At 49.0% G+C, this 25,283-nt stretch overlaps 1 protein-coding gene across 1 annotated transcript in view; it reads left to right on the plus strand.

The window, feature by feature from the left end:
* The window catches only part of CAMTA1 (calmodulin binding transcription activator 1), a 234,807-nt gene that overhangs the window by 163,380 nt on the left and 46,144 nt on the right, over positions 1 to 25,283 (plus strand). The window contains exon 5 of the mRNA XM_029283484.1: positions 14,619 to 14,690. Within this exon, the coding sequence (XP_029139317.1) occupies positions 14,619 to 14,690 (72 nt within the window). The remainder of the gene's footprint in view (positions 1 to 14,618; positions 14,691 to 25,283) is intronic.

Genomic DNA, 25,283 nt, shown 5'->3' on the forward strand with positions numbered 1-25,283 from the left:
TCTTCCTTCCTTCCTTCCTTCCTTCCTTCCTTCCTTCCTTCCTTCCTTCCTTCCTTCCTTCCTTCCTTCTCTCTGTCATGCATCTTATCTACTTCAGAATCATAGAATCCTAGGAGACCTTGGAGGTCATCTATTCCAACCCCCTGCTCAAGCCGGAGACTTTCAACCCTTCCGGACAGAAGGAGGCGAGCCGTTCTGTCATTCTGTGTTCTCTAATTACCTTCTGCAAAAAAAGCATTTGGGGAATTCACCCTCGGGGACAACCATGCCGTGTTGAAGCCGACTTCCTGCCATGGTGGACCTCCCAGGAGAAGGCCTTCTTCTCAAAATGTCTGCAAAGCTTTTATAAAATAGAACCTACCATGGAATACTCTACGAAGGAAGACCCTCCCTCTGAAGGATCTGAGGATAGGAGGCTTCCCCAGAAGCCCTCTGGGTCTGGCTCCCAGGTGTCCAGCAGAAGGAAGGTCCTCCAGACCTGGTTCCTCCCCAACCGGCTGGCCCAGGAGCAACAGAAGACTTGACCCAACCGCTTCTTTCTTCTTTTCATCCCCATATGATTATTATTATTATTTTTTTCCTGCTAGCTCAGCAGCCTCGGTGTCAGAAGCTATTACCCTGTTCCACACAACTCTTGAGGAAACAAAGCCATAATTTACGGGATCTGAGATAAGGTCAGCCCAGAAGACAAGGAAGAGGGCTCCCAAGTCAGGCTATTTCTCATGCCGGCCCAATCGACCCGACACCATATATCTCTTCGGCAGCAGCTCCCGGACAGCCTTTATTATCTCTCATGAAAATGAGCTTTTCAGCTTTGATAAAAAATTAATACAAGGAAAATGTCGACCTTTGGGACGGTTTATTGAATGTCAAGGAAGCCCGTCTGGAAAAGGTTTCTGGGGAACCTGGGCAAAAAATTTCTCCCGATAATCACGAGCAGAGCAAGGCGGACCTTCCCATCTGCCCTTGGCCAGGTTGTGGGGGGGGGAGGGAGAGATGGAAAAACCTACCTGTTGATGCTATCGGCCCAGCCCAGGTGAATGGGAGAATTTAACCGTAACCTGTCCAGAAAAATCTTCATTTATTCTCAAGGCTCCGAAGACAGGTGAGAGAGGCTGGGAGTTTTTAAATTGGAACGGGAAGATTTAATGTTGGCACGCGCAATAAAACACCCGGCCTGTTTTTCAGAGATGGGAGGAGAAGTTCTCCAGAGGACACCTGAAGGTCAGAAACTCCACACAGTGGAAGCTCACTTGGGTGTGAGCTTCTAAGGGGAGCAACATCTTCAGGAGGACCCCGATTTTTTCCCCTTCTGATCCACGTTCTGGGTGGACTTAAGAATTCGATAAGGGATAATCAGTCTCCCAGGATCAGGTGGGAGCGTTTCAAAAACTCTTCGGAAAGTCCGTCTCGTTCCTAACATGGCTTGGGTTGACTCCCATGATGTAACCAGGATAGTTGCCTGGTCCGGGATCTGAGATCGGCAGAAGAGTAGGGTGCTGTTAGATTCATCCATCCTAACATGGTCCGTTCTGTGTGGTGGTCATATTGACAATCTTCCCAAGGCTGACAAGGTGTCACAGATTGTAGAATCCTAGGGCGGGAAGGGACCTTGGAGGTCATCTAGTCCAACCCTCTGCTCCAGGCAGCAGACCTTATACCATCCCAGAACAAATGGGTGTCCAGCCTCTTCTTGAAGACCTCCAGCGATGGAGAACCCACAACCTCTGGAAGTTGGCCTGGAGGAACCATGGGATGAGGATTCCTGTCTTGAGGAGGGGGTTGGACTAGAAGATCTCCAAGGTCCCTTCCAGCCCTAGGATTTTATGATTCTGAGATAGATAGATAGAAAGATACATGACAGAAGGAAGGAAGGAAGGAAGGAAGGAAGGAAGGAAGGAGATATGGAGGAAGGGAGGAAGGAAGGAAGGAGATAGGGAGGAAGGAGAAGGATGGATGGATGGAAGGAAGGAAGGAAGGAGATGGGAGGAAGGAAAGGAGGAAGGACAAGGAAATAAGGGAGGGAGGGAGGGCTTCCCTTCGGAAGTTGTGGCTGTTTTCAGAAAGAGACTGGACAGCCATTTGTCCGGAATGGTCTAGGGTCTCCTGCTTGGGCAGGGGGTTGGACTAGAAGACCTCTGAGGTCCCTTCCAACTCTTTTAGTCTGTCCTTCATCTGCTCTCTCTCTCTGTGGTTGGAGCGCCCTGAGCTCAAGGCGAAGAAATCTTTTGTCACATTAAAGTCATACGGAAATACGGCCGTGAAGCAAAGTCCCTTTTTTTATTTATTCTCTCTCTCTCTCTCTCTCTTTTTTTTTTTGCAAGCGTTATAAAAGGCGTATAATGGGGATGCTGCAAATTAAACAAGTGTTTTCCTCCCAGCCTGACAATAATAAAATAAGAAGGGGGGGGGAGGGAAGAAGGAGCTGAGCCGGAAATTCTAATGTAAGGAAAAATAATGTCGGAGCTGAGCTGTGACAGGACTTAATGAAGATTTTACTAGAAGGTTTTCATCATATCAGTGGCAAAAGGGAAGGAGGAAAAAGGGAGAGGAAACAAAAAATGAAAGAATGAGGAGTGTTAGATATAAATCTGCCCGAAAGAAAGTCTCCAGGTCTCGCCAGGCTGCCTTCACCGCAATCAAGGTTGACTTTCTGAGGCAGGACCACCAGACTTCCATCCAACGTCTTCTTTGGAATTGTCCCGTCCTCTTCTGAAGATGAATTAAAATGCCATCATTTGGTAGCCAGAATACCAAACAGCAGAGTTGAAAGGGACACTGGAGGTCTTCCTAGATCAACCCTTTGCCCACGGCGAGAGATCTTGTAGTATCAAGGTCAAAAGGTTGTCCAGTCTCTTCTTGAAGATCTACCCACAACTTCTGGAGGGAAGCCATTTCTCTGATGAATTGATCTGGGATTATAGAATAATAAGAGCTGGAAGGCCATCAAGCAGTAGACATATAGCATTCCAGACAAAGAGTTGTACCATCTCTTTGTGAAGAGCTCCAGTGATGGAGCATCCACAACTTCTGGAGGGGAGCCGTTCCACTGATGAATTGATCTGGGATTATAGAAGAATAGAGTGGGAAGGGACCTTGGAGATTTTCTAGTCCAGCCCCCTGCTCAAGCAAGAGACCCTAGGTCATTTCAATCAATCAATCAATCAATCAATCAATCAATCAATCAATCAGAATAGAGCTGGAAGGCACTTTGGGGATCTTTTGAAGGCAAGTCCTACCACTGATTAATGGTTCTCATTGTCCGGAATGTTCTCCTGGCTTCTAGGTTGGAACTCTGTTTGATAAGCTTACACCCATTGGGATTTAATCCCCTCTTTTCAGCTATCCCCGCCCCACTGATAACCCAGCCAGGGGGCTGCCCCAAAGATGGAAGGCCCTTTCTTTGTCTGCCCCTTACTCTCTCTCTCTCTCTCTCTTTCTCTCTCTGCCTTCACCCCCCCCTCCAATTCCCGAGCCAAAACAGCAACAAATATGAATATGTATTAACAAAGTGCTTGATTAATTGCGCTGTTCAGCGTGGATTCATCTTTTAATGATTATTTCCCTTTTTAATTAGAATTTATCTCTACCCCCAACCAGAGACAACCAGCTCAGAAGAGAGACTTTTTATTTTGCTCTCAATTCCTTTTTCCGTGGTTTTTTTTTTTTGTGGAGCTGATAGGAAGAAGAGGGAGGTGGCGTGAAAACAGCAACCCCGAAAAACCTGATTGATCCTCTCCACCACCTCACCTTGCCCAAGAGAGTGGGGGAAATTCCTTTCTCTCATCCACCAATCCCGACCCCTCTCTCCCCCCCCCCCCATTGTTTCCCATCTGGATTAGGAAACTTGGAAAAAATCCTCCTCCTCCTCCTCCTCCTCCTCCTCCTCGCCCCCCTCCCTTCTAGCACTGAGGATATTACCTAGCTGGGTCCTGAAGAATCTGAAAAAAACCCACCCAGCTCAGGGACCACCAAGGACCGCACAGTCCCTTCCTCCTCCTCCTCCTCCTCCTCCTCCTCCTCCCTGCAACCCCCCCCCCTTCTAGCACTGATGATGTTCCCTCATTGGGTCCCGAAACGTCTGCAAGGAAACCACCCAGCCCTGAGAGCATCAAGACTCAAGAATGCTTTAACCTCCAATCCTTTTTGACCCCTGCAGGACCCCCTTTTGCAACAGATCTGGGGGAGCCCTCTCCCCACTGAATTTTGATTAATGGAGCCAGCTGCCGCTGCCTCCCAGCTCCTTCAGCTGACAGGAATCAGGGTAATCTGGTATTTAAATAGATTTTGGAACGTGTGTCGGTAGTTTCAGCCTGCAAATCCTGCAGGGCTCACCATCTGCTCCACGATAGCCCGGCTTTCACAAAACTGACATTTTGGATCTGCGGGAAAAGGCAGAGGCTGCTGCGGCTGTTAAAAAAAATAATAATAATAAATTGAGTTTCTGCAGCTTCTTCCTGATTGCTCTGGAGGTGGCATGAAAAGTTAGTTTGCTAATTTCGGCCAGGAAAAACAGGGGAAGCCCTAGTGGCCAGCTGTTCCACTGGTTAATTGTCCTCCCTGTCAGGAAGTTTCTCCTTAATTCCAGGTTGCTTCTCTCCTTGATCAGTTTCCATCCGTTGTTTCTTGTCCTGCCTTCAGGGGCTTTGGAGGATAGATGGGACCCCCTCCTCTTCTTTGGGGCAGCCCTTCAAATACTGGAATACTAATCATGATTCTAGTCCTTCTTTTCTCTCGACTAGGCATCCCCAATTCCTGCAATTCCGTTCTTCGTAGGTTTGAGTCTCCAGACCTTTAATCCTCTTTGTTGCTCTTCTCCGCAATTTTTCCAAAGTCTGAACATCTTTTTTTTATATCGTGGTGACCAAAACTGGACGTAGTATATTCCAAATGTGTCCTTATCAAGGGATTATAACGCGGTATTAACCCTTCAGGTGATCTTTGATTCTATCCCTCCGTTAATGCGGCCCAGGATGGCAGGAGAGACGGAAGGAGAGAAGGAGGGACGGATGGATAAACGGAGAGGGACAGACGGAGGGGTAGATAATATACTTATACAGGAGTTGGGCGGCGTCTAAATTTAATAAATCTTTCTTCCTGCCTTATTATTGGAGGCAGTTTCTTGGCGGTTGTCGGCATCTCTCTTTCTCCCCTGTTTTCCTCCGGCTTTCAATCTCCTTTCTCGGCCACCACCAGCACCGTTGTGGTGTTTGCTGAAGTTCAGTGAATAAACATCCGGCTCTATTTTTGCCAGGTGAACGGAGTGACTGACGTCTGTGCTTGCTCGGCGCGGGACCTGGAGGCCGATTGTGTGGTGGCTGCCAACACAGATTGGCAGTTTTCCAGCTCCGGGACGGAGAAATGCTTCCCGGCCAGGATAGATGGGAGGAGATCAGGCCTGGATCCCTTTATCTCCACTAAGGGGGGAACATGGATCATCTGAAAAGGTCCTAATCTCAGGATGAGGAGCAACCTAGAACTAGGGAGCAATGAGGATAAATTAACCAGTGGAACTGCTGGCCTCCAGAAGTTGTGGGCGCTTCATTACTGGAGGCTTTTAAGAAGAGACTGGACAGTCATTTGTCAGGAATGATATAGGGTCTCCTGCTTGAGCAGGGGGCTGGACTAGAAGACCTCTAAGGTCCCTTCCAGCTGTATTCTGATTGATTGATTGATTGATTGAAATGGTCTAGAGTCTTCTGTTTGAGCATGGGGTTGGACTAGAAGACCTTCAAGATCCCTTCCAGCTCAATACTGATCGATCAATTGATTGAAATGGTATAGGTTCTCCTGCTTGAGCAGGGGGTTGGACTAGAGGACCTCCAAGGTCCCTTCCAGCTCAATACTGATTGATTGATTGATTGATTGATTGAAATGGTCTAGGCTCTCCTGCTTGAGCAGGGGGTTGGACTAGAGGACCTCCAAGGTCCCTTCCAGCTCTTATTCTGATTGATTGATTGATTGATTGATTGATTGATTGAAATGGTCTAGGCTCTCCTGCTCGAGCAGGGGGTTGGACTAGAGGACCTCCAAGGTCCCTTCCAGCTCTATTCTGATTGATTGATTTATTGATTGATTGATTGAAATGGTCTAGGCTCTCCTGCTGAAGCAGGGGGTTGGACTAGAAGACCTCCAAGGTCCCTCCCAGTTCTACAGTTCTCCTGTTTGGGTCCATACCTGGACACCTGTTAGTCATCTGGAGAGGCAGTTCTCTCTTTTTTGTTCTTTTTTCTTTAGCAGCCCCTGAGATGGCAAGGGCAACATTTTGTCTCTGGATTTTGGCAGCGGGCAAATGGACTTTTCCGAGCTGGGCTGGAGTTTAGTGGAAGCAGTTCGTCCCTCTCGCCCTGGCAGGCTTTGCTTACGCCTTGACCTTGGATAGTGTGTGTGTGTGTTTGACGGCGCGGGCATCGAAATGGCATATGGGGGAAGCGCCTCTGTTCTCTCTCTGGACGGTGTTTCCATCTGATGACGTTTGGCAGTCTTCCTCCCCCCCTCCCCTCCCCTCTTGGTTTTAATATTCTGCTGGGATTAAGCGCTGGGGAGGGAGGGAGGGAGGGGGGTCTCTCCTCCGGCTGGCAGGTCTTGGCACAGCCGCCCTGGCACTGGAGCCATCCTGGCAGAGAAGAAGAGCTGCACATTGTTCCTTTAGAGACAAGAAATCGCGGCTAATCAGCGCCTCTCCTTTTCCAGAAGGGTTTTCTGGGCACGTCTGTGGACCAAAGAGAGACCCCCCCCTTGGGAGGGTCAGAATAACAGACTAAGAAAGAGGGAAGGGACCTCGGAGGTCCTCTAGTCTGACACCCCGTAGTTTTCTGGGCAGACAGGCTGTTCCATCCATCCTTCCTACCCTCCATCTGTCATGTATCGTCTGTCTGTCTGTTTCTATCTGTCTCTCTATATCTATCTATCTACATCCGTATCTATCTATCTATCTATCTATCTATCTATCTATCTATCTATCTATCTATCTATCTATCTATCTATCCATCCATCCATCCATCCATCCATCCATCCATCCATCCATCCATCCATCTATCTATCTATCTATCACCTTTATTATTTATACAAATAACTCAAGGCAGCCACGACTCTCAATACTCCTCAGAATCATAGAATCCTAGGGCTGGAAGGGGCCTCGGAGGTCATCTAGTCCAACCCCCTGCTCGAGCAGGAGACCCTAGGGCAGTGGTTCTCAACCTGTGGGTCGGGACCCCATTTGGGGTCGATCGACCATTTCACGGGGGTCACCAAGCAAGGCTGTCCGCCATTTTTTCCCCCTTTTCCGGCGGGTGCCTTACCTCCCTTGGGCTGGGCCAGCTGGTGGTCAGCCTGCTCTGTCTCTGCCGCTTGCCAGCTACGCCTCGGCCGGCGCAGGGGGCGGAACCACGCATGTGCGGCGCTCCCGGGCAGGGAAAGTCCTCGACTTACGACCGGTTTAGTCCTCGACTTACAACCGGTTTAGTCCTCGACTTACAACCGGTTGGGGTCGCGGCATTAAAAAGGTTGAGAACCACTGCCCTAGGGCCATTCCAGAGAAGTGGCTGTCCAGTCTCTTCTTGATGACCTCCAGTGCCCACAACGTCTGGTGGCAAGCTGTTCCACTGGTTAATTGTCCTCACTGTTAGGAAGTTTCTCCTCCTTAATTCCAGGTCTCTCCTTGATGAGTTTCCCTCCGTTGCGTCTTGTCTTTTGCCTTTGGGGAATAGGGGGGGGCTCCCTTCTTTGTGGCAGCCTCTCAGATATTGGATGTGAGGAAGACCCTCTTTAAGCATGGACTATCAACAGTCGGGACCCAGAAGTCAACCTGCTTCCTCCTCCTCCTCCTCCTCCTCCCCCCAAGATCCCAAGAAGGTCATCTGCAGCCAAGCTGGGATTGGGGGGGGGGGGGAAGACATATAATTTATCCCCCAGCCTCATATCTAAACTTTACAGAGTGGAGTTTTTTAAATGATTTGTTCTCTCTTCAGATTGATTGAGCTTCCTATTAGGGGAGTTGGGGAATCCATAGGGAAGGGAGCAAAAAGGCTTCAACGGGTTTTCAAGGGAGGGAAAAATACATTTTATTTAAATATATATCTCCCTCTCTCACCGGCCTAACCCAGCGGGGGAGTTGTAGATTTCTTAGCTTGTCCAACTGCAACGTCTGGGGTTGTTTTGTTTTTTTTTGTGTGTGTGTGTGTATGTTTTCCCACGTCCCCCCAAAGTGGCTTCATGAAAGGGGAGCCTGCCTTATTTTTAAAATAAAATCGACTGCAGTTTCCCTCTCCTGTTTTTTTGGGGGGAGGGGTGTTTCCTCCTTTCCACCCCCTTTTTTCCCCCCCAGGAATGTGGATTGCAAATAGTCCTCTACTTACGACCACTGCCACTAAGCAAGTGAGTTTTGCCCCATGTTAAGTTGTTAAGCGAATCACGGCAGGCGTTAAGTTAGAAGCATCGTCACTAAGTGAATTTGGCTTTCTTTCCCCCCCCCTTGACCTTTGCTCCTCAGAAGGTGGCAAAAGGGGGTCCCGTGAGTTTTTCACACTTAACGACCGTTGCAGCATTTTGGTCACGCGATCAGAATTCAGACGTTGGACAACCGACTCGTAGTTATGACGGTCGCGTTGTCCCGGAATCACGTGATCCCCCTTTTGTGACCTTCTGACACGCAAAGTCAAGAAGGGGGGGGGAAACCGGCTTCGCTTAACGACCGTGCGACTAATTTAACAATGGCTGCGATTCACTTAACAACGGTGGCCAGCAAAGTCGTAAAATGAGGCAAAACTCACTTAACCCGTGTCTCACTTAGCCCTGGAAGCTTTGAGCTCCAATTGTGGTGGTAAGTCAAGGACTACCTCTGTGTGTGTGTGTATGTGTGTATGTATACAAACACACAACCACACATATATACACACTTTTCTTCCTTTAAAGAAAGTATATGTATCTGTTGTACATGTATATATATATATATATATATAATTATTTTTAAATCGAATATCTGCAAACTCAAGACAATCTTGCTCGTGGGAACCGGAATGCCGGTCATTTAAATTGTTCTTATTTTCTTTAGATTAGAGGGGGGGGGGGGAATTAAAACGCGGTCACCTGGCGCCATCTAGTGGCCACCCACAGGGACGCGTGGCCCCTCCGCTTCGCCTCGCCTTCCGAAGGGGGAATGGAGGGCTGGGGGTGGGGAGGTTGCCAAAGTCCGCCCGAGGCTGTCCGGAGTGGAGGCCGAGAAGAGGGGAGCTGGCAAGGGATTCCTCTCGGAGGCTGGACCGCCTTGCCAGCTGCCCGGAGGGCTGGGGGGTGGGGGAGGAAGGAAGTAGGGAAGGAAGGAGGGAGGGAGGGAGGGAGGAAATGAAAGAAAGGGGAGGGGAGGGGGAAGGAAGGAAGGGAGGAAGGGGGAAGAAAGGAGAGAGGGAGGAAGGAAAGGAAAGAAAGCGGAGGGAAGGGGGAAGGAAGGGAGGGAGGGAGAGAGGGGAAGGGGAAGGAAGGAAGAAAGAAGGGAGGGAGGGAGGTGGAAGGGAAAAGAATGGTGGAAGGAAGGAAGGAATGAAAAGAGGGAGAGGGAGGAAGAAGTGAAGGAAGGGAGGGAAGGGGGAAGGAAGAAAGGAAAGAAGGAAGGAAGGAAGGAAGGAAGGAAGGAAGGAAGGAAGGAAGGAAGGAAGGAAAGAGGAGAGGGAAAGGGGAAGGAAGGGAGAAAGGAGGGAGGGAGGGGGGAAGGAAGGAAAAGAGGGAGGGAGGAAAAAGAAGGAAGGAAGGAGACGCAGGAGCTGGATAGCATTTCAGGTTTTCTCTTTTTCTGAAGTCACTTCCTCAAAAGACAGCAGTGTCCTTGCCTCTGGAAGGGATCCCAGAGGTCCTCTAGTCTAACCCCAGCGTTTATTTACACAATAAAGTGCAGAGAAAGAGTTGGAAGGGACCTTGGAGCTCTTCTAGTCTACCCTTTTGTTCAAGCAGGAGACCTTATACCATTTCAGATTGGCAGATTCCCTCCCCCCCCCCCCAAAAAAAAAAACCACCCAGGAAGAGGACAGCCGTTGTGGGGACTGACTTCGGGGAAAGAGGCTGACGGGTGGAAGAAGCAGGTGACCGGTTGCTCGAGCATGGGGGTTGGACTAGAAGACCTCTGAGGTCCCTCCGGATCCTATTATCCTATGTTCTAAATGTTCTATGATCCTCAGGCTGACAGCACGCTTGTCCTTCTCCGCCCTGGGAATTTTTGTCAAGTTAAAGGAAAATCATGGACGGGCGAGGGATGGGGGGGTGGGGGGGGGATGGGGAGAACCCACCCGTCTCTGTCCAGGCCATTAATTCTGCATGCTCAGAATTAACCTTGGCAAGGGGAGAGTAATTCTATCCATAAAAATCTGCTGATTAAAGCTGGTTTTCGGAATTCGATTTCGCTTAATGCCTTGGCGCCTGGCCCAGCGTCGCATTAACATAGCCACAGATACACCAGGGCTTCCTATTGTTCGTTGCAGGCTGTGTGTGAGTGTGTGTGTGTTTGTGTGTGTGTGTATAGGGGGAGGGAGAACCTTTTCAATTAAAAAAAAGGCAGGCTAATGAAGCACTCTCCCTCTCTCTCTCTCTCTCTCTCTCTCTCTCTCTCTCTCTCTCTCTCTCTCTCTCTCTCTCGGCGTCTTTTAAACAAGGATTCGTTGTAAGGACTCCGTTAGTAAAGTGCACGAAGAAGCAGGGTGCAGGTGCAAACAAGGCATTGGGTTCTAGCGTCGGCCCGAGAGTGTCGTCTCCTGGCCAGGGATAACCGCCTGCCAGCCCTGCCAGGTAGACCTGATGGGAAACGCAACCAATAGGAGCTAATTTTGCTGTATGGCAAAGCTATATTTACAGAATCCTACAGTTCTGAAATTACAGATCGCCCGCCATCTCTTTGACAGCCTGAGAAACTAGGAAGGGTCTGACAGGGATCTCGGAGTCCTAGTTAAATAGGAGCCAGCCGTGTGCTGCAGCTGCCAAAAAAGCCAACACAGTGCTGGGCTGCATTAACAGAGGGATAGAATCGAGATCACGTGAAGTGTTAATACCACTTTACAACGCCTTGGTAAGGCCACACTTGGAATGCTGCATCCAGTTTTGGTCACCATGATGTAAAAAAGATGTTGAGACTCTAGAAAGAGTGCAGAGAAGAGCAACAAAGATGATCAGGGGACTGGAGGCTAAAACATATAAGGAACGGCTGCTGCAATTGGGTCTGTCTAGTTTAATGAAGAGAAGGACGAGGGGGGACAGGATAGCAGCCTTCCAGTATCTCAGGGGCTGCCCCAAAGAGTCAAGCTCTTCTCCAAAGCACCCGAAGGCAGGACAAGAAGCAACGGATGGAAACTGACCAAGGAGAGAAGCAACCTGGAACTAAGGAGAAACTTCCTGACAGTGAGAACAATTAACCAGTGGAACTGCTTGCCTCCAGAAGCGGTGAATGCTCCAACACTGGAAGTTTTTAAGAAGAGACTGGACAGCCATTTTTGTCTTCTGAGTCTCTTTCTCCCCCCATTATGCAGCTCTGGGGTCTTTTTGAGACCCTGCCCGAAGCTCGGTTGGCAAAGTCTCAGGTCTGGAAACTTTGCCGTGACAGTAATTAAATCCTGTTCAAGGAGCCGACATCTCTCCACGCCGGTGCAAACAGGAATCCGGCCACTTTGCTCGCGTCGGGAGAACAGAAATCAAGCCCAAAGAGAAAGCCGATTGAAATATTAAATTATGCTAAATAGGGACCTTGCCAGGAAAACGCTAGAAGAAGCAGAGAAGGCCTTAATTTTCTCATTATATGTCAGCTTGGCTGGGCAGGGAGATGAGACGGCCCAAGGAGAGGGAGGAGACCAGGAGAAACCCAGCGTTCCAGTCTCTGAGGGGCTGCCACAAAGAAGAAGAGGGGGTCAACTTATTTATTCTCCAAAGCCCCTGAAGGCAGGACAAGAAATGGTGGTGTAGGTTCTCCTGCTTGAGCAGGGGGCTGGACTAGAAGACCTCCAAGGTCCCTTCCAGATTCTACTCTACTCTACTCTACTCTACTCTACTCTACTCTACTCTACTCTACTCTACTCTACTCTACTCTACTCTACTCTACACCAACTTCTGTTCTGAGCAATTCCTTCTTTGAGACTTTGGGAGAAGTGCAGAGAAGAGCAAGGAAGATGATTGGGGGACTGGAGGCTAAAACATACGAAGGACGGTTGCAGGAACTGGGGGTGCCTCGTTTAATGTTTTAATGTCATGGAAGCCCCGTCTCCTAGACTTTGGCTAATTTTGGAAAACCCTCCGCCGAAGAGACCCCCCCCCACCCCCCGGCTCTCTGTTCCTAGTGCTTGAGGCTGACTCAGACCCAAATCCTCTTAGTGGAAATTAATTTTGGAGTGAGTCACTCGCTGCTCTTAGGAAACAAACTGGGTTTTAATTGGGCGCGCCGACTCCCCGAATACTAACCGGGGTTTCAGACCGGGGGCTGCGTTTTTTCCCCCATTCTGTTTGGTGGTTTGGTGCCTCTTTAAATATGGATGGTTTCATTGCTGCGATCCGTACTGGGAATCCCCGGAGTTCGAGGCAGAACGTTGCCATGGACACCCACGTCCCATCCCATAATAGCTTTACCCTGGATAATTGGTCAGAGGCGGCTGAATAAATTTGGAAAGTGTTTTGTAGGACAGAAGCTCTCCAGTGCAGCCCTGGTCCCGGGGGGGGGGGAGAAAACTGAAGGAGTAAACCGGGCAGGCGGGAGTTGACCTTGGTTGGCCCGGACCAGGCGCTGGGTGCCTGGGAGTTATAGAGTTTCAGGCCACTCCTTCCGTCCTCGGTTGAGATGATCTACTTCTCTCTCTCTCTCTCTCTCTCTCAGAATGAGAGGAAAGGGATCTAGTGATCAAATCTAGAGGGAGGGAGGAAGGAAGGAAGGCATGGGAGGGAAGGAGGGAGGGACGGGAAAGAGAGGAAGGAAGGGGGAGAGGGAGGGAGGGAGGAATGAGGAAGAAAAGGAAGGAACTGGAGAGGGAGGAAGGAAGGAAGGAGAGAGGGAAAGGAAGGAAGGAAACGGAAGGAAGGAGGAAGGGGAGAGGGAGGGAAGGAGGAAGGAAGGAAGGAAACCAAAGGTGAAGGTACCACTGTGAATTTCAACCCTTTCTTTCTTCCTTTCTTCCTTTCTTTCTTTCTTCCTTTCTTCCTTTCTTTCTTTCTTTCTTTCTTTCTTTCTTTCTTTCTTTCTTTCCTTTCTTTCTTTCTCTTTCTTTCCTTCCTTCCTTCCTTCCTTCCTTCCATCTTTCCTTTTTTCCTATTGGTTTTGATTCATTGAGCTGACTCCATTTCCATCCTGCCTCTCTGCTCAAAGAACGACTCTCGGCAGCGAAAAGTGATTAAAACACAAAAATAAAACTTGTAAAATGTGATTTAAACTCAGGACCAAAATTAATCAGCGGTTCCCTAGAGAAGAGAGACATCCTCGCCGATTTTCAAAAATGCAGGGGGAAAAAAAAAAAAAGAAAAAAGGGATCCACGTGCCGTTCTCGAGGGAAGCCCAGTCAACGCGCTTGACGGGCATCGTGCATTATATGAAATGAAAAATTATTCTCTTTTTCTCTTGCTAAAGGGAATTTGCTCCCTGGTGACACAAATGGAAAGGATGCTGCTTAATTGTGCAATGGAACACAGGAGTCCAAAGGTTGGCATCCCTCGGCCTGAAATGGTATAGGGGTTGGATTAGATGACCTCCAAGGTCCCTTCCAACTTTATTATTATTATTATTATTTGTTAGACTTGGTTCTCCAAGTGAAAACACCTGGAGACCAGAAGAGCAGAATTGCCAGGCAAAACTCTTTTCAAGACCTTTGAAAAGAAGGACTGGATGGGGGGGAGCACACAATGGCAGTCTCCCACTATTTGAGGGGCTGCCCCAAAGATTAAGGGGTCCCACCTCTTCTCCAGAGCACCCGAAGGCAGGACAAGAGGCAACGGATGGAAATTATTCAAGGAGAGAAGCAAACCTGGAACTAAGGAGAAACTTCCTGACAGGGAGGACAATTAACCGGTGGAACTGCTTGCCACCAGAAGTTGTGGGTGCTCCATCATTGGAGGCTTTTAAGAAGAGACTGGACAGCCATTTGTCTGAAATTGTATAGGGCTTCCTGCTTGAGCAAGGGGCTGGACTAGAAGATCTCCAAGGTCCCTTCCTACTCTGTTATTCTGTATTGAAAGTGTCTAGGGGTCTCCTGCCTGAGCAGGGGGTTGGACTAGAAGACCTCCAAAGTCCCTTCCAACTCTGTTATTCTACGTCCTATAATTGGTTTCTCCAGCGAATTCCCCCTGCACGAGGTGGCCAAAATAATTGAGACCCAGTTTTGTGATTTGTTTTGCCTTCCAGTGACATCTCTGGCGTTACACACACCCCATCACTGGCTTGTGACTTTGCGGTACCTCACAATCAAGTGGTGTCTAGAAGCTCTTTTCTGACTAACCCATTTTTTTTTTTTCCTGACTAAACCACTTTTTTTCCACTTTCTGCTTCCGGCTTTGGTTATAATTTGACAGGTGGGGGACAGGGTTTTCCAAGCTCTTGATTGACAGGTGGCTCTTGTCAAGTGTTTGTACCCGTGGACTCACCTGCTGTTTTTTGTCCTCCCCTCTAGTGTCTCTACGGCTGCTACGTCCACTCGTCAATCATCCCCACGTTCCACCGAAGGTGCTACTGGCTGCTTCAGGTAAGACAGGTGCAAAGCACCTTTTTTGAGTTGGGGGGGGATGGTGGAGGGATTGGAGCTGCGGTGTTTTTTTTTTTAAATGTGTTTTTTCTTTGCGGGTCTTTGTGAACCCCGGTGTTTCCATTCGGACGTTAAGAGTTCGGCCAGAATAAAATACAGCTAGTTTTATGGCCACAATTACGATCAGAATTTTGGCTGCTAAGATGGGCCGTTCAAACCCTTTCATAAATAAATACGTAAATAAACATTTATTAAAATTTTATTTGGTAACATAAAATATCACTAATGTTTTCTAATATGCGTTTGAAAGTTTGAATTTCCTTTTGACCTCTGCTCTGTTTGGGTTTGAACCGGGCTGGGACGGGCCGGTTCTCTGATTTAATGGTGGTGCAATGATTTAAATTTAAATTTAACAAGCGGTATTTGAATTGTCCGCCCTTCGGAAGGGGGTCCATCCCGCCAAAGAATTGCTGCGGCGCCGGAATTCACCAGGCGCTGCCCCAATCATTTCCATCATCCACAGCGGTCGGGCTGCGCACTGGAGAGGCCTTTGTGTGTCGTTCCCGTGCGGCAACATCCAGCCGTCCGGTTTGTGAGTGCAACGCGTATTCCCCTGAGCCCCAAGAAAAATAGCCTTTAAATCAGTCGCTTCTCAAAGTCGGCCACTTGAAAGATGTGGGGACTTCAACTCCCAGAAGTCCCTGGCTGGAGACTTCTGGGAGTTGGAGTCCACACGTCTTAAAAAAAATTGCCGGCCTTTGAAAAAACAAAAGGAAAAAAAAAATCGATGTAAATCTTTTGCTGAAGTGGTTTTTTTCACAACTCACCTGCCCTTTCTAAATTTAGCACCCTCTGGGGAAGAGGGCTCAAACTAAGCACACAGACAAAAAAAAAATCAATGCCGCGCGACACACACACACACCCACCCTCTGCTCAGCTAGGGAGGCCGCTCTTAAAACACAGCCTGGAATCTTGGAGCTGGAAGGGACCTGCGAGGTCATTTAGTCCAACCCCGCTTCTCTTTGTTGGTTTTTTTTTCTTCTCAGCCTCACCTCAGCCTCTTTGGCGGGGAGGGGGGACCAGTTCGGATCAGGAAGCTTCAGCGCAACTTTGGCACCGTGGAAATTCCTCGGGATTTTGGCCAGAGCTGCTAGCCGAGCCCAAAATTTCCCTGGCTAAGTGAGCCTTGCCCCATTTTACCACGTTTCCCGCCACTGTTGTTTAGCGTATCGCTGCGGGTTGTTAAGTTGGTAACACGGTTGTTCAGCAAATCTGGCTTCTTCCTTGAGTTTGCTTGTCGGAAGGTCGTAAAAGGGGATTACGTGACTCTCTCCCCCCCCCCGGGATTCCGCAACGGTCATAAATATGAGTCAGTTGCCACAAGCGTGTGGATTTTGATCCCGATGAATCAGAAGCCTTCCAAATATGCCCTTGTAACGCAATATAAAGCGGTATTAACACCTTGATACTGTCGCTCTGTCGATACAGCCCAGGACTGCGCTGAGCAGGGGCTGGTCTAGATGTCCTCAAAGTCCCCTTGCTACTTGAGGTCTACCACTGTGTGATCAGCCTTCTTCTGATGTTCAGGCAGATGCAAAGCGTCGCCTTTTCAAAGGCCGGGAACAATTCAACGCGAAGGGTAGGCTTCAAAAGAAAAGTGTCCTTCACAACGCTTGATCTAAGTTTTAGGTTTTTTTATTTAATATTCTCTTTAGGTGTCTCTCTCCCCCCCCCCCCCCCCCCGCAATGCACACACAGAGACACAAGATAACGGCAAGAAAAATCCCACTTGGTTTGTGCAGCCAAGCCTGCGGTGCTGTCTTGATTTGAACGCGCACCCAAAATGCACCAGCCGTGTCACGAGGCACAGCTGGATGGCCGAGGCAAACCAAGGACACCTTTGTTCTTCAATTAAAAAAATAAAATAAAATCTGATAGGATCTCTGATCAAACCAGGTTTTGCAGAGAGGAGGAGGAGGAGGAGGAGTCCTCACTCGTCTCTGAGCTTGATAGTTTTCTTGCAGACGTTTCATTACCCCACTAGCTAACATCATCAGTATCTCTTAGGCTTCATTGCTGTTTCCAGCCAATTTCACGCCAGTCTCGTTTTTTCTGCTGATGGAGAACGTTTCCCGGTTCTCCTCCAGGCCGAGGAATCTTTGTGCACGTTAAACCACGAAAGCCGGCTTGTGGCACTTCGGGCACTGGGCTGGTTCAGGCTGGGCGGCTGTCCTGAAGGCCAGCGGAGGCACGAAGGCCGTCAGGCTGACCGCACGGAGGGCAGCGCCATCAGCCAGGCTCAGGAGTCATCAATTTGGCCATCTATTTCCTTGTGGACATCAAAAGCCTCTTAAAATAGACCTTGGAGTTGCGCCCAGCCTCCTCCCGCAAGCCAGGAAAGCTGGCCTATTCTCTAGGCCGTCCATCATTGTCCCCCTTGCCCGGTCCAAGTCGTCCCCCAGACCCTTTTGCCTTCCCTGCCTGCCCACTTCTCTTCGCCCTCCCGATTTATCCGAGAAACGGGGAGATCTTTTTTTCTCTGCAATCCTTCCAAGGAAAAGAGGCTGGGGAGCCCCCCCCCCAATTTAACATTCTGCAGGTGTACACAGACTCTGTTTGGCTCCCAGGTAACCACCTGCAGTTCCCCGAGAAAACAAAGCGGAAAAGCAATTGCGGTGCAGAGAAATTATGGGATGGCAGGCTGAAAGCTCCGTGCCTGCAAGCAGAGTCTCGCTTCCCTGCCTCCTCCCCCCCCCTCTATAGGAGGAGGGGGGGGAAAACCCTTTCTGGAGTCTTGTCTTTCTCATCACCACCACCCCCATATCACCCCCCCTGGGCACAGATCGCCCTTAAGTAAGCTACAGAAAATAAACCGTGCTAAGGGTTTTTTTTTCCCATTGGAGGCCAGGCTGGCATCCTTGCAAAACCTTCTCTTCTGTCCAGCAATCTAAAATATAATAGAAAATAAAATATAAAACGGAGCAGTTTGGCAATATTTGAGTGGCTGCCCCAGAGAAGAGGGGGGTCCACCTGTTCTCCAAGGCCCCTGAAGGCAGGACAAGACGCAACGGATGGAAACTAATCAAGGAGAGAACCAACCTAGAACTAAGAAGAAATTTCATGACAGTTAGAACAATTAACCAGTGGAACAGCTTGCCACCAGAAGCTGTGGTTGCTCCGTCACTGGAGGCTTTTCAAGAAGAGATTGTCTGAAATTGTATAGGGCTTCCTGATTGAGCAAGGGGCTGGACTAGAAGACCTCCAAGGTCCCTTCCTACTCTGTTATTCTGTATTGAAAGTGTCTCCTGCCTGAGCAGGGGGCTGGACTAGAAGACCTTTAAGGTCCCTTCCAACTCTGTCATTCTACTGTTTGCAGGACCAGTTCAGGGGCCTTCTAAATTTCTGAATTGTTGGCCGTGCCCAGCTGTGATCGTTCACGGCAGCACCACCACCGTTGTCACAATTTTGTGGCCCACCGGTTTTACTCTCCAGGAAAAGATTCCGGAGCGCTTTATAAATTAAAGCTGCATTATAGTTCGCGCCCAGCAGCGTGGCTATATTTTTTTAGACGGTGTCAGAGTTTCTATTATAAACCCCATTTTTATAACTCGGCTATAAAACTTGCAGGGCGAGCCGAGACTCAGAATAAAACCCCCGTGCATCTTTGGCTTTGAAGAGAGGAAAAAATATTAAAATCTTTTGCCCATATAATTGGGGTTCAGGAGCGAGAGATTTGCTGCTGTGCCAGCCAGGAAGGCATAATCTGCATTTTTAAAAATCATCTGCGATCATCTACTATTAAATTTTGCCGGCGTAATGGGGAGGGAAAAACTACAATCCCGTTTGACCCCTTTCCATTTTGGGGGTCTTATCCCGGGATGATGAAGGAACTCGCTGATAGCGGAGTTAGGACGCTGAGGTTTGGAAAACTACATAAAATATTTGATTTTGTTTTTATTTATATATTTTGAAAAAAAGGCATATTTATATATTTTTTATATATTTACCCAAAGAAGTTATTTATTATTTTTTTTCCCCCCTAGATTCCAAAACAGAAAGATCTTTTTAGCTTAGTGAATTCTGGTGCATCTTCAACCCTGGGGGAAAGTTTATTTTATTTTTTTTAATGTTTGTTGTACGGGAAGACGAAAATGCTTCATTAAGAAGCTGCGTTGTTTTGTGTCTGGATGGGCTCCTGGCAGAGGAAATTAGGAGAGGAAACAGCTGTTGCGTCTTTTCTTTCTTTTAAGTGCTTCGTCTGCCAATAGTTCCATCCTTCGCTGCCCTTTTTAATGCCTCCCTTCATCCCTCATATGAAATGTGTTTTGTTCATTAAATGGCATCACCTCGCAGGTTCAAAGACCCGGCAGGGACCAAACGGGACCTTACTCACCGTGTCTGTGTGTGTGTGTGTGTGTGTGTGTGTCTATGATTTGGCCTGGTTGGATCTTTGGGGATGGAGAGAGCGTTGGGCTCAGCTTTGGGAATACCTGCCAAAGCAAATACTTTTTCTTTTCTTTTCCTTTCCCTCTCATCCCAACCCACCTCTCAGGGTTGTCGTTGTGGGCAAAATAGGGAGAAGGAGGAGCATTTCGTACATTCGCCAACTTGAATTATTGGTCAAAATAATTTTTAAAAAAACCCATTTCTCTAAGTGGAACGGTCTCTCCTGCAGCCTGACGTTTTTCTAATAGAGGGCTGGGTTCAGGGGGCTACAGGGGGCCACACTGGGGGCCCCCACCAGGAGGGGCTGAGCAGACCCATCGACAGAGCAACACACACACACACATACACACACACAGAGCAAAGCAGCCGAGCCCCACGCCGGCCAATCCTCAAGCAAGGGCAGCTCCGCTCGCCAAGACAGCAAGCTGGGAATTTAAATTCCTAAACCGGATTTTCTGGCAGGGTGCCTTTGCGATCCAGCCTGTTTCTTCCAGATGCCTCTTTCATTTTTAATTGGACTTTTCTGCCTGGTTTTCACGTCTCATTGTGCAAGAACCCGTCCGCGGGGTGAATCCAGGACGGGCCCCGGAGACGTCCGAAATCTGTCTTGCGCACACGATCCAAGCCTCTCGTAACCTGCTAAGAACTAAGCAAGGATCACACGAATGATGCTTTTGGTGAGGCCACGCTTGAAAGACGGCGTCCAATTTTGGTCACCACGATGCAAAAAAAAAAAAAGAGGTTGAGACTCTGGAAAGAGTGCAGAGAAGAGCAGCAAAGATGATCAGGGGAGGAATTAGGAAACACAGGAAGAACGGTTGCGAGAATTGAAGATCTCTAACGAAAAGAAGGACCAGGGGGGACAGGATGGCAGTCTTCCAGTATTTGAGGGGCTGCCCCAAAGAAGAGGAGGGGGGGTCCACCTATTCTCCAAAGCACCTGAAGGCAGGACGAGAAGTAACGGGTCGTTATTTTAATGACATTATTTTAAAGACGATTAAAGAGAAGTCTAACCTCTTTTAAGGAGAAATTTCTTGATAATGAGAAAACAATCCATCAGTGGAACGGCTGGCCTCCAGAAGTTTGTAGGCGCCTCATCGCTGGAGGTTTTCAAGAAAAGATTGGGCAGACGTTCGTCAAAGAATGCTTGAGGGGTTGGACTAGATGACCTCCAAGGTCCCCTCCAACTCTTCTCTTATTCTGTAACCCCAGATCAATCAGTCAGTGGAACGGGTCGCCTCCAGGAGTTCGCAGGTGCTCCATCAATGGAGGTTTTCAAGAAGAGATGATTTCTCCAGAATGCTTGAGGGCCTCCTGCTTGAGCAGGGGGTTGGACTAGATGACCTCCAAGGTCCCCTCCAACTCTTCTCTTATTCTATAACCCCAGATCAGTCAGTCAGTGGAACGGGTCGCCTCCAGGAGTTCACAGGTGCTCCATCAATGGAGGTTTTCAAGAAGAGATTTCTCCAGAATGCTTGAGGGCCTCCTGCTTGAGCGGGGGGGGGGAGGGGTTGGACTAGATGACCTCCAAGGTCCCTTCCGACTCTACGATTCTGTGCTCTATCTCTTTCCCCTTCCCCAGGGCCGGTCTTGAAGCCATGTACGCACACACGGTGCGCTCTGCTGGGTGTCAGGTTCTGTTGTGATAACCGGTGAATTGAATCGCTCTCCCATCCTCTCCTCCCCCCTCCCCTCCTCCTCTTCTCTCCCCCCCCCAGGGGTCTCATTGTTTGCCCATCACATCAAATCATGGTTTGAAGCCGGCAGGGAGAAGATTGCCCTCGCAAAGCAATATAGAGATGTTTCCCGTCGTTATGGCAACGGCGTCCAAACAATTGACACCGAGGCTAGCCGAAGGCGTCATAGTGCGCAACTCCTTGCTCTACCTTGTCACAGCCTTGCCTTTTCCCCCAGGATGTTGTGGTCCGAATGAATTTGACAGCATAACAGGGCAACGGGAGTCGGAAGGGACCCGGGAGGTCATCTAGTCCAGCCCCCTGCTCAAGCAGGAGACCCACCTAGACCATTCCAGACAGACGGTGGTCCAGTCTCTCTTTGAAAACCTCCCGAGTTGCAGCACACCCACAAGTTCTGGAGGGAAGCCGTTCCCCTGATTAATTGATCTGGAGTTGTAGAATAACAGACTTGGAAGGGACCTTGGAGGTCATCTAGTCCAACCCCCCCGCTCAAGCAGGAGACCCTAGACTATTCCAGACAAACCGTTGTACAATCTCTTCTTAAAGAGCATCCACAACTTCTGGTGGCAAGCTGTTCCACTGGTTAATTGTCCTCACTGTTAGGGGGGAGGAGGAGGAGGAGGAGGAGGAGGAGGAGGAGGAGGAGGGGGGGGGGGGNGGGGGGGGGGGGGGGGGGGGGGGGGGGGGGGGGGGGGGGGGGGGGGGGAATCTCTCTCTGTGTTTCCGCTCAATCCTTCCCACCGAGGGAGGCAGGCTTCTTCCCTTGGAATTATTATTTTTTTTAAAAAAAAATAGATGCAAATGAGCAACCCAAACATGTCAGAAGTGTCCGTGGCTAATTATTCATTAGGCGTATAATTAGTACAGGGTGATCATGACATTTTAATGTGGCTCATTTTTATATCAGCGTCGGGATGAAACACGGCCGCGACGGGGCATTGGAGGGAAATGCCGGCTGGGGGCTAGTAGGGGGGTGGGGGTGGGGAAGAAATTCGGGGTCCCCCCTTTTGGGCAAGCCGAGCTCAAAGGTCTCCAAGCTTGTCAGGCTGACAAGTCGAAGGAACCTATTGGCAATCTCGGGGTCACCTATAAATGTCAGTATTTGGACAGAGGGGTGGATGGATGGATGGAAGGAAGATGGGAAGGTAGGGAAGGGAGAGAGGAGGGAAGGAAGAAGGGAAGGAGGAAAGAAAGAAAGAAGGAAGGAAGGAAGATGGAAGGGAGGGAGGAAGGAAGGAAGTGGAAAGAAGGAAGGAAGGAAGTTAGGAAAGAAAGAAAGAGAAGGAAGGTAGGTAGGAAAAAGGAAAGAAGGTAGGAAAGAAGGAAGGGAAGGAAGAAAAGGGAGGAAGGAAGGAAAGAAGGAAGGAAGGAATGGTTGGATGCCTGAATGGATAAATGAAGCGGTTTCATCTCTTCTCCCCTCTCTTCTCCGTTTCCTCTCCTCTCCTTTTTTTTCTCTCCTCTCTTCTCCTCTCCTCCCCCTCCTTTTTCTCTCCCTCCCTCCCTCTCCTCCTCTCCCTTACTTTACCTTCTCCCCTCCCCTCCCCTCTCCATAGCAGTACATTTTTTAAAGCTGTCCACCCCTTCACAATTCCGGCCTTCTCAAATTCTGCTCCTGACACGTTTCCTCCGGGTCAAATCCTAACCTCTCTTCCCGGAGGAGACCGAGGGCCAGGCCTGGCTCCGGAGGGGACCAGCGCTGGAAGAACAGGGCGGGCGGAAGGATCCAGGATTTCCCTCCCACCTGCCCTCTGGAAGTCCTGGAACAGCCCAGAATTTCCCCTCTCTTTCCAGCCGGCCTCTCCTCTCCTCTCCGGAGAGAGTAGCGAGGAGAGCCAAATTAAAAAAATGATCAGATTAGTTCCCGCGCTCGCTCGCTCGCTCACCGCTGCCGAATTGCCTTGCAAACCCGCAGAAAAAAGAGAGGGAGAGAGAGAGAGAGGGGGGAAAAAAAAAGGCAACAGGATGGATGAATCCTGACAGCTGCTCGGATGAAGAAAAATGGTGGTTACCAGAAGGTTTACAAGCTAACATCTGAATATTAAACACCGGGGATCGCCTGCCCAGCTCCTTCACTGCCACCCCAGCGAGAAAATTGTCAAGAAAATTCATTTTGCCAGGCCTCCCGGTTGCCAATAACACGGAAAGTCCTCTTTTATTAGCCAATTAAGACCTTGGTCCTTGGAGAAACAACGTTGGCGCAGAAAGACCTGCCACCGCGGGATTTAACTCAACCCCAACGTTTCATTCCCACGTGACGTTTCCACTTACGATCCTAGCCCACCCCTGCCAGGCTAAATACGGAAGTCTTTAAGCTGCCACAACACTGGAGGGTTGTCGTTGTTGTTTTTTTCCCCCTTCCCTGGGAATATCCCCACGTTCGCCTCCTCCGCACTAAATGGTCACTAAATGAACCGTTGTTAAGTCGAGAATGGCAAGAAAGGGTAAACCTCACAACGAACAATTCTTCAGCAACCTTAGCTGCTAGTGTGTAATATTTCACACCCAGTCAATAGCCCCGTAACCGTATTTTTATGCGGTTGTATAAAAGACTCTCTCCAAAAGAATGCTTTTGCTCTTTACTTATCTCCAAATAGTATATTACTATCTGGCTTCCTACTTCCCATTTTCTCTTGTTTTATCTTATCTCCGATTCCACCCTTTATAACTCTTACGCTCTATAGTTCTAAAATCCAATTTCTTTAGACCCTTTGTTGCTTTCTCTTAGTTTTTCTTAATCCTGATTTATTTATTTTGTTTAAACCATCTAGGCGTCTACGTCTAAGCCCACACGGCCATTTACATGGCCTGTTGTCATTGCTGTTATTGTCATTTATTGGAGTTGTTTGCCACCAAATCCCCCCCCCCAAAAAAAATCACAGAAGACAGAATAACAGAGTCGGAAGGGACCTCAGGGGGGTCATCTAGTCCAACCCCCTGCTCAGGCAGGAAACGCTATGCCATTTCAGACAAATGGCTGTCCAGTCTCTTCTTAAAAAAGAGGAGGAGGAGGAGGAGGAGGAGGAGGAGGAGGAGGAGAAGGAGAAGAAGAAGAAGAAGAAGAAGAAGAAGAAGAAGAAGAAGAAGAAGAAGAAGAAGAAGAAGAAGAAGAAGAAGAAGAAGAAGAAGAAGAAGAAGAAGAAGAAGAAGAAGAAGAAGAAGAAGAAGAAGAAGAAGAAGAAGAAGAAGAAGAAGAAGAAGAATGGAATGGAATGGAATGGAATGGAATGGAATGGAATGGAATGGAATAACAGAATTGGAAGGGACCTTGGAGGTCTTCTAGTCCAACCCCCTGCTCAGGCAGGATGTGATGACTTGGGAATTCATTTCTGAGGGGTGATAAATAAATAGCTTTTATTTTTTTTAAAAAAAAAGACAAAGAGCTTTGCCATTTCCCCCACGAGAAACACCAACCCCACATATATTTCCATTCACACATCACATTCCGCCTCCAAAACTCGTCGGAAATCTTTCCTGGGCTCAAGCAGAGAAAACGCCAGATTGTATTTACACAAACGTGCCGAAAACCAGACGCCAGTTACCAACACAAGCAGCTGAAGCCGCACGAGTTAAATTTAGTTTTTCAGCTCCAATTAGGGTTCTGGATTGGAGGGAGGTCCTGGCTGCTTTGAATCCAAGCCAGCCACGCTTAGATGGCGGGGAAGGGACTGGGGTTGGCCAGATCCTGGTTTAATAATCGTGCGAACGTGATGGCTCAACTGGGAGTCATGTTCTCAGAAGAACATGGTTAATTGGTTAATCATAGGGGCATGAAGGAAGCTACCTTAGCAGAGAAGAAGTTAGACATAAATAGGACTGGAAGGGATGAGCAGGGGGCTGGACTAGAAGACCTCCGAGGTCCCTTCCAGCTCTATTCTCATTGATTGAATGAAATGGTCTGGGGTCTCCTGCTCAAGCAGGGGGTTGGACTAGAAGACCTCTGAGGTCCCTTCCAGCTCTATTCTCATTGATTGAATGAAATGGTCTGGGGTCTCCTGCTCAAGCAGGGGGTTGGACTAGGAGACCTCCGAGGTCCCTTCCAGCTCTATTCTCATTGATTGAATGAAATGGTCTGGGGTCTCCTGCTCGAGCAGGGGGTTGGACTAGAAGACCTCCGAGGTCCCTTCCAGCTCTATTCTGATTGACTGGCCCGGATGGCTTTAGATTTAGAGGCAGAGAGAACAGCCCACCGGTCCTCGTTTCGGGCAAGGAGCTCAGCCTAAAACGTGCACCCGGGCACGCCTACCCCACAGCCCGGCCCCCTTCCAGCTTCCACCGGAGGCCGGGAATGTAATATCTGCCGATTCTGAGCCATACATCTTGGTGGGTGACAAATCACTTTTTAATTGCCTCGGGGAAGAGACTCATAGTAACTCAGAGTAACGTTCGGCCCAGCCTCAGTTATCCATCTTAGGCCATCTTCGGAGCTGGGAGCGGGGGGGGGGGGAGG

The sequence above is a fragment of the Protobothrops mucrosquamatus genome, unplaced genomic scaffold, assembly GCF_001527695.2.
Source record: "Protobothrops mucrosquamatus isolate PMUCROS unplaced genomic scaffold, P.Mucros_1.0 scaffold109, whole genome shotgun sequence".
In the NCBI taxonomy this organism is placed as follows: domain Eukaryota; kingdom Metazoa; phylum Chordata; class Lepidosauria; order Squamata; family Viperidae; genus Protobothrops; species Protobothrops mucrosquamatus.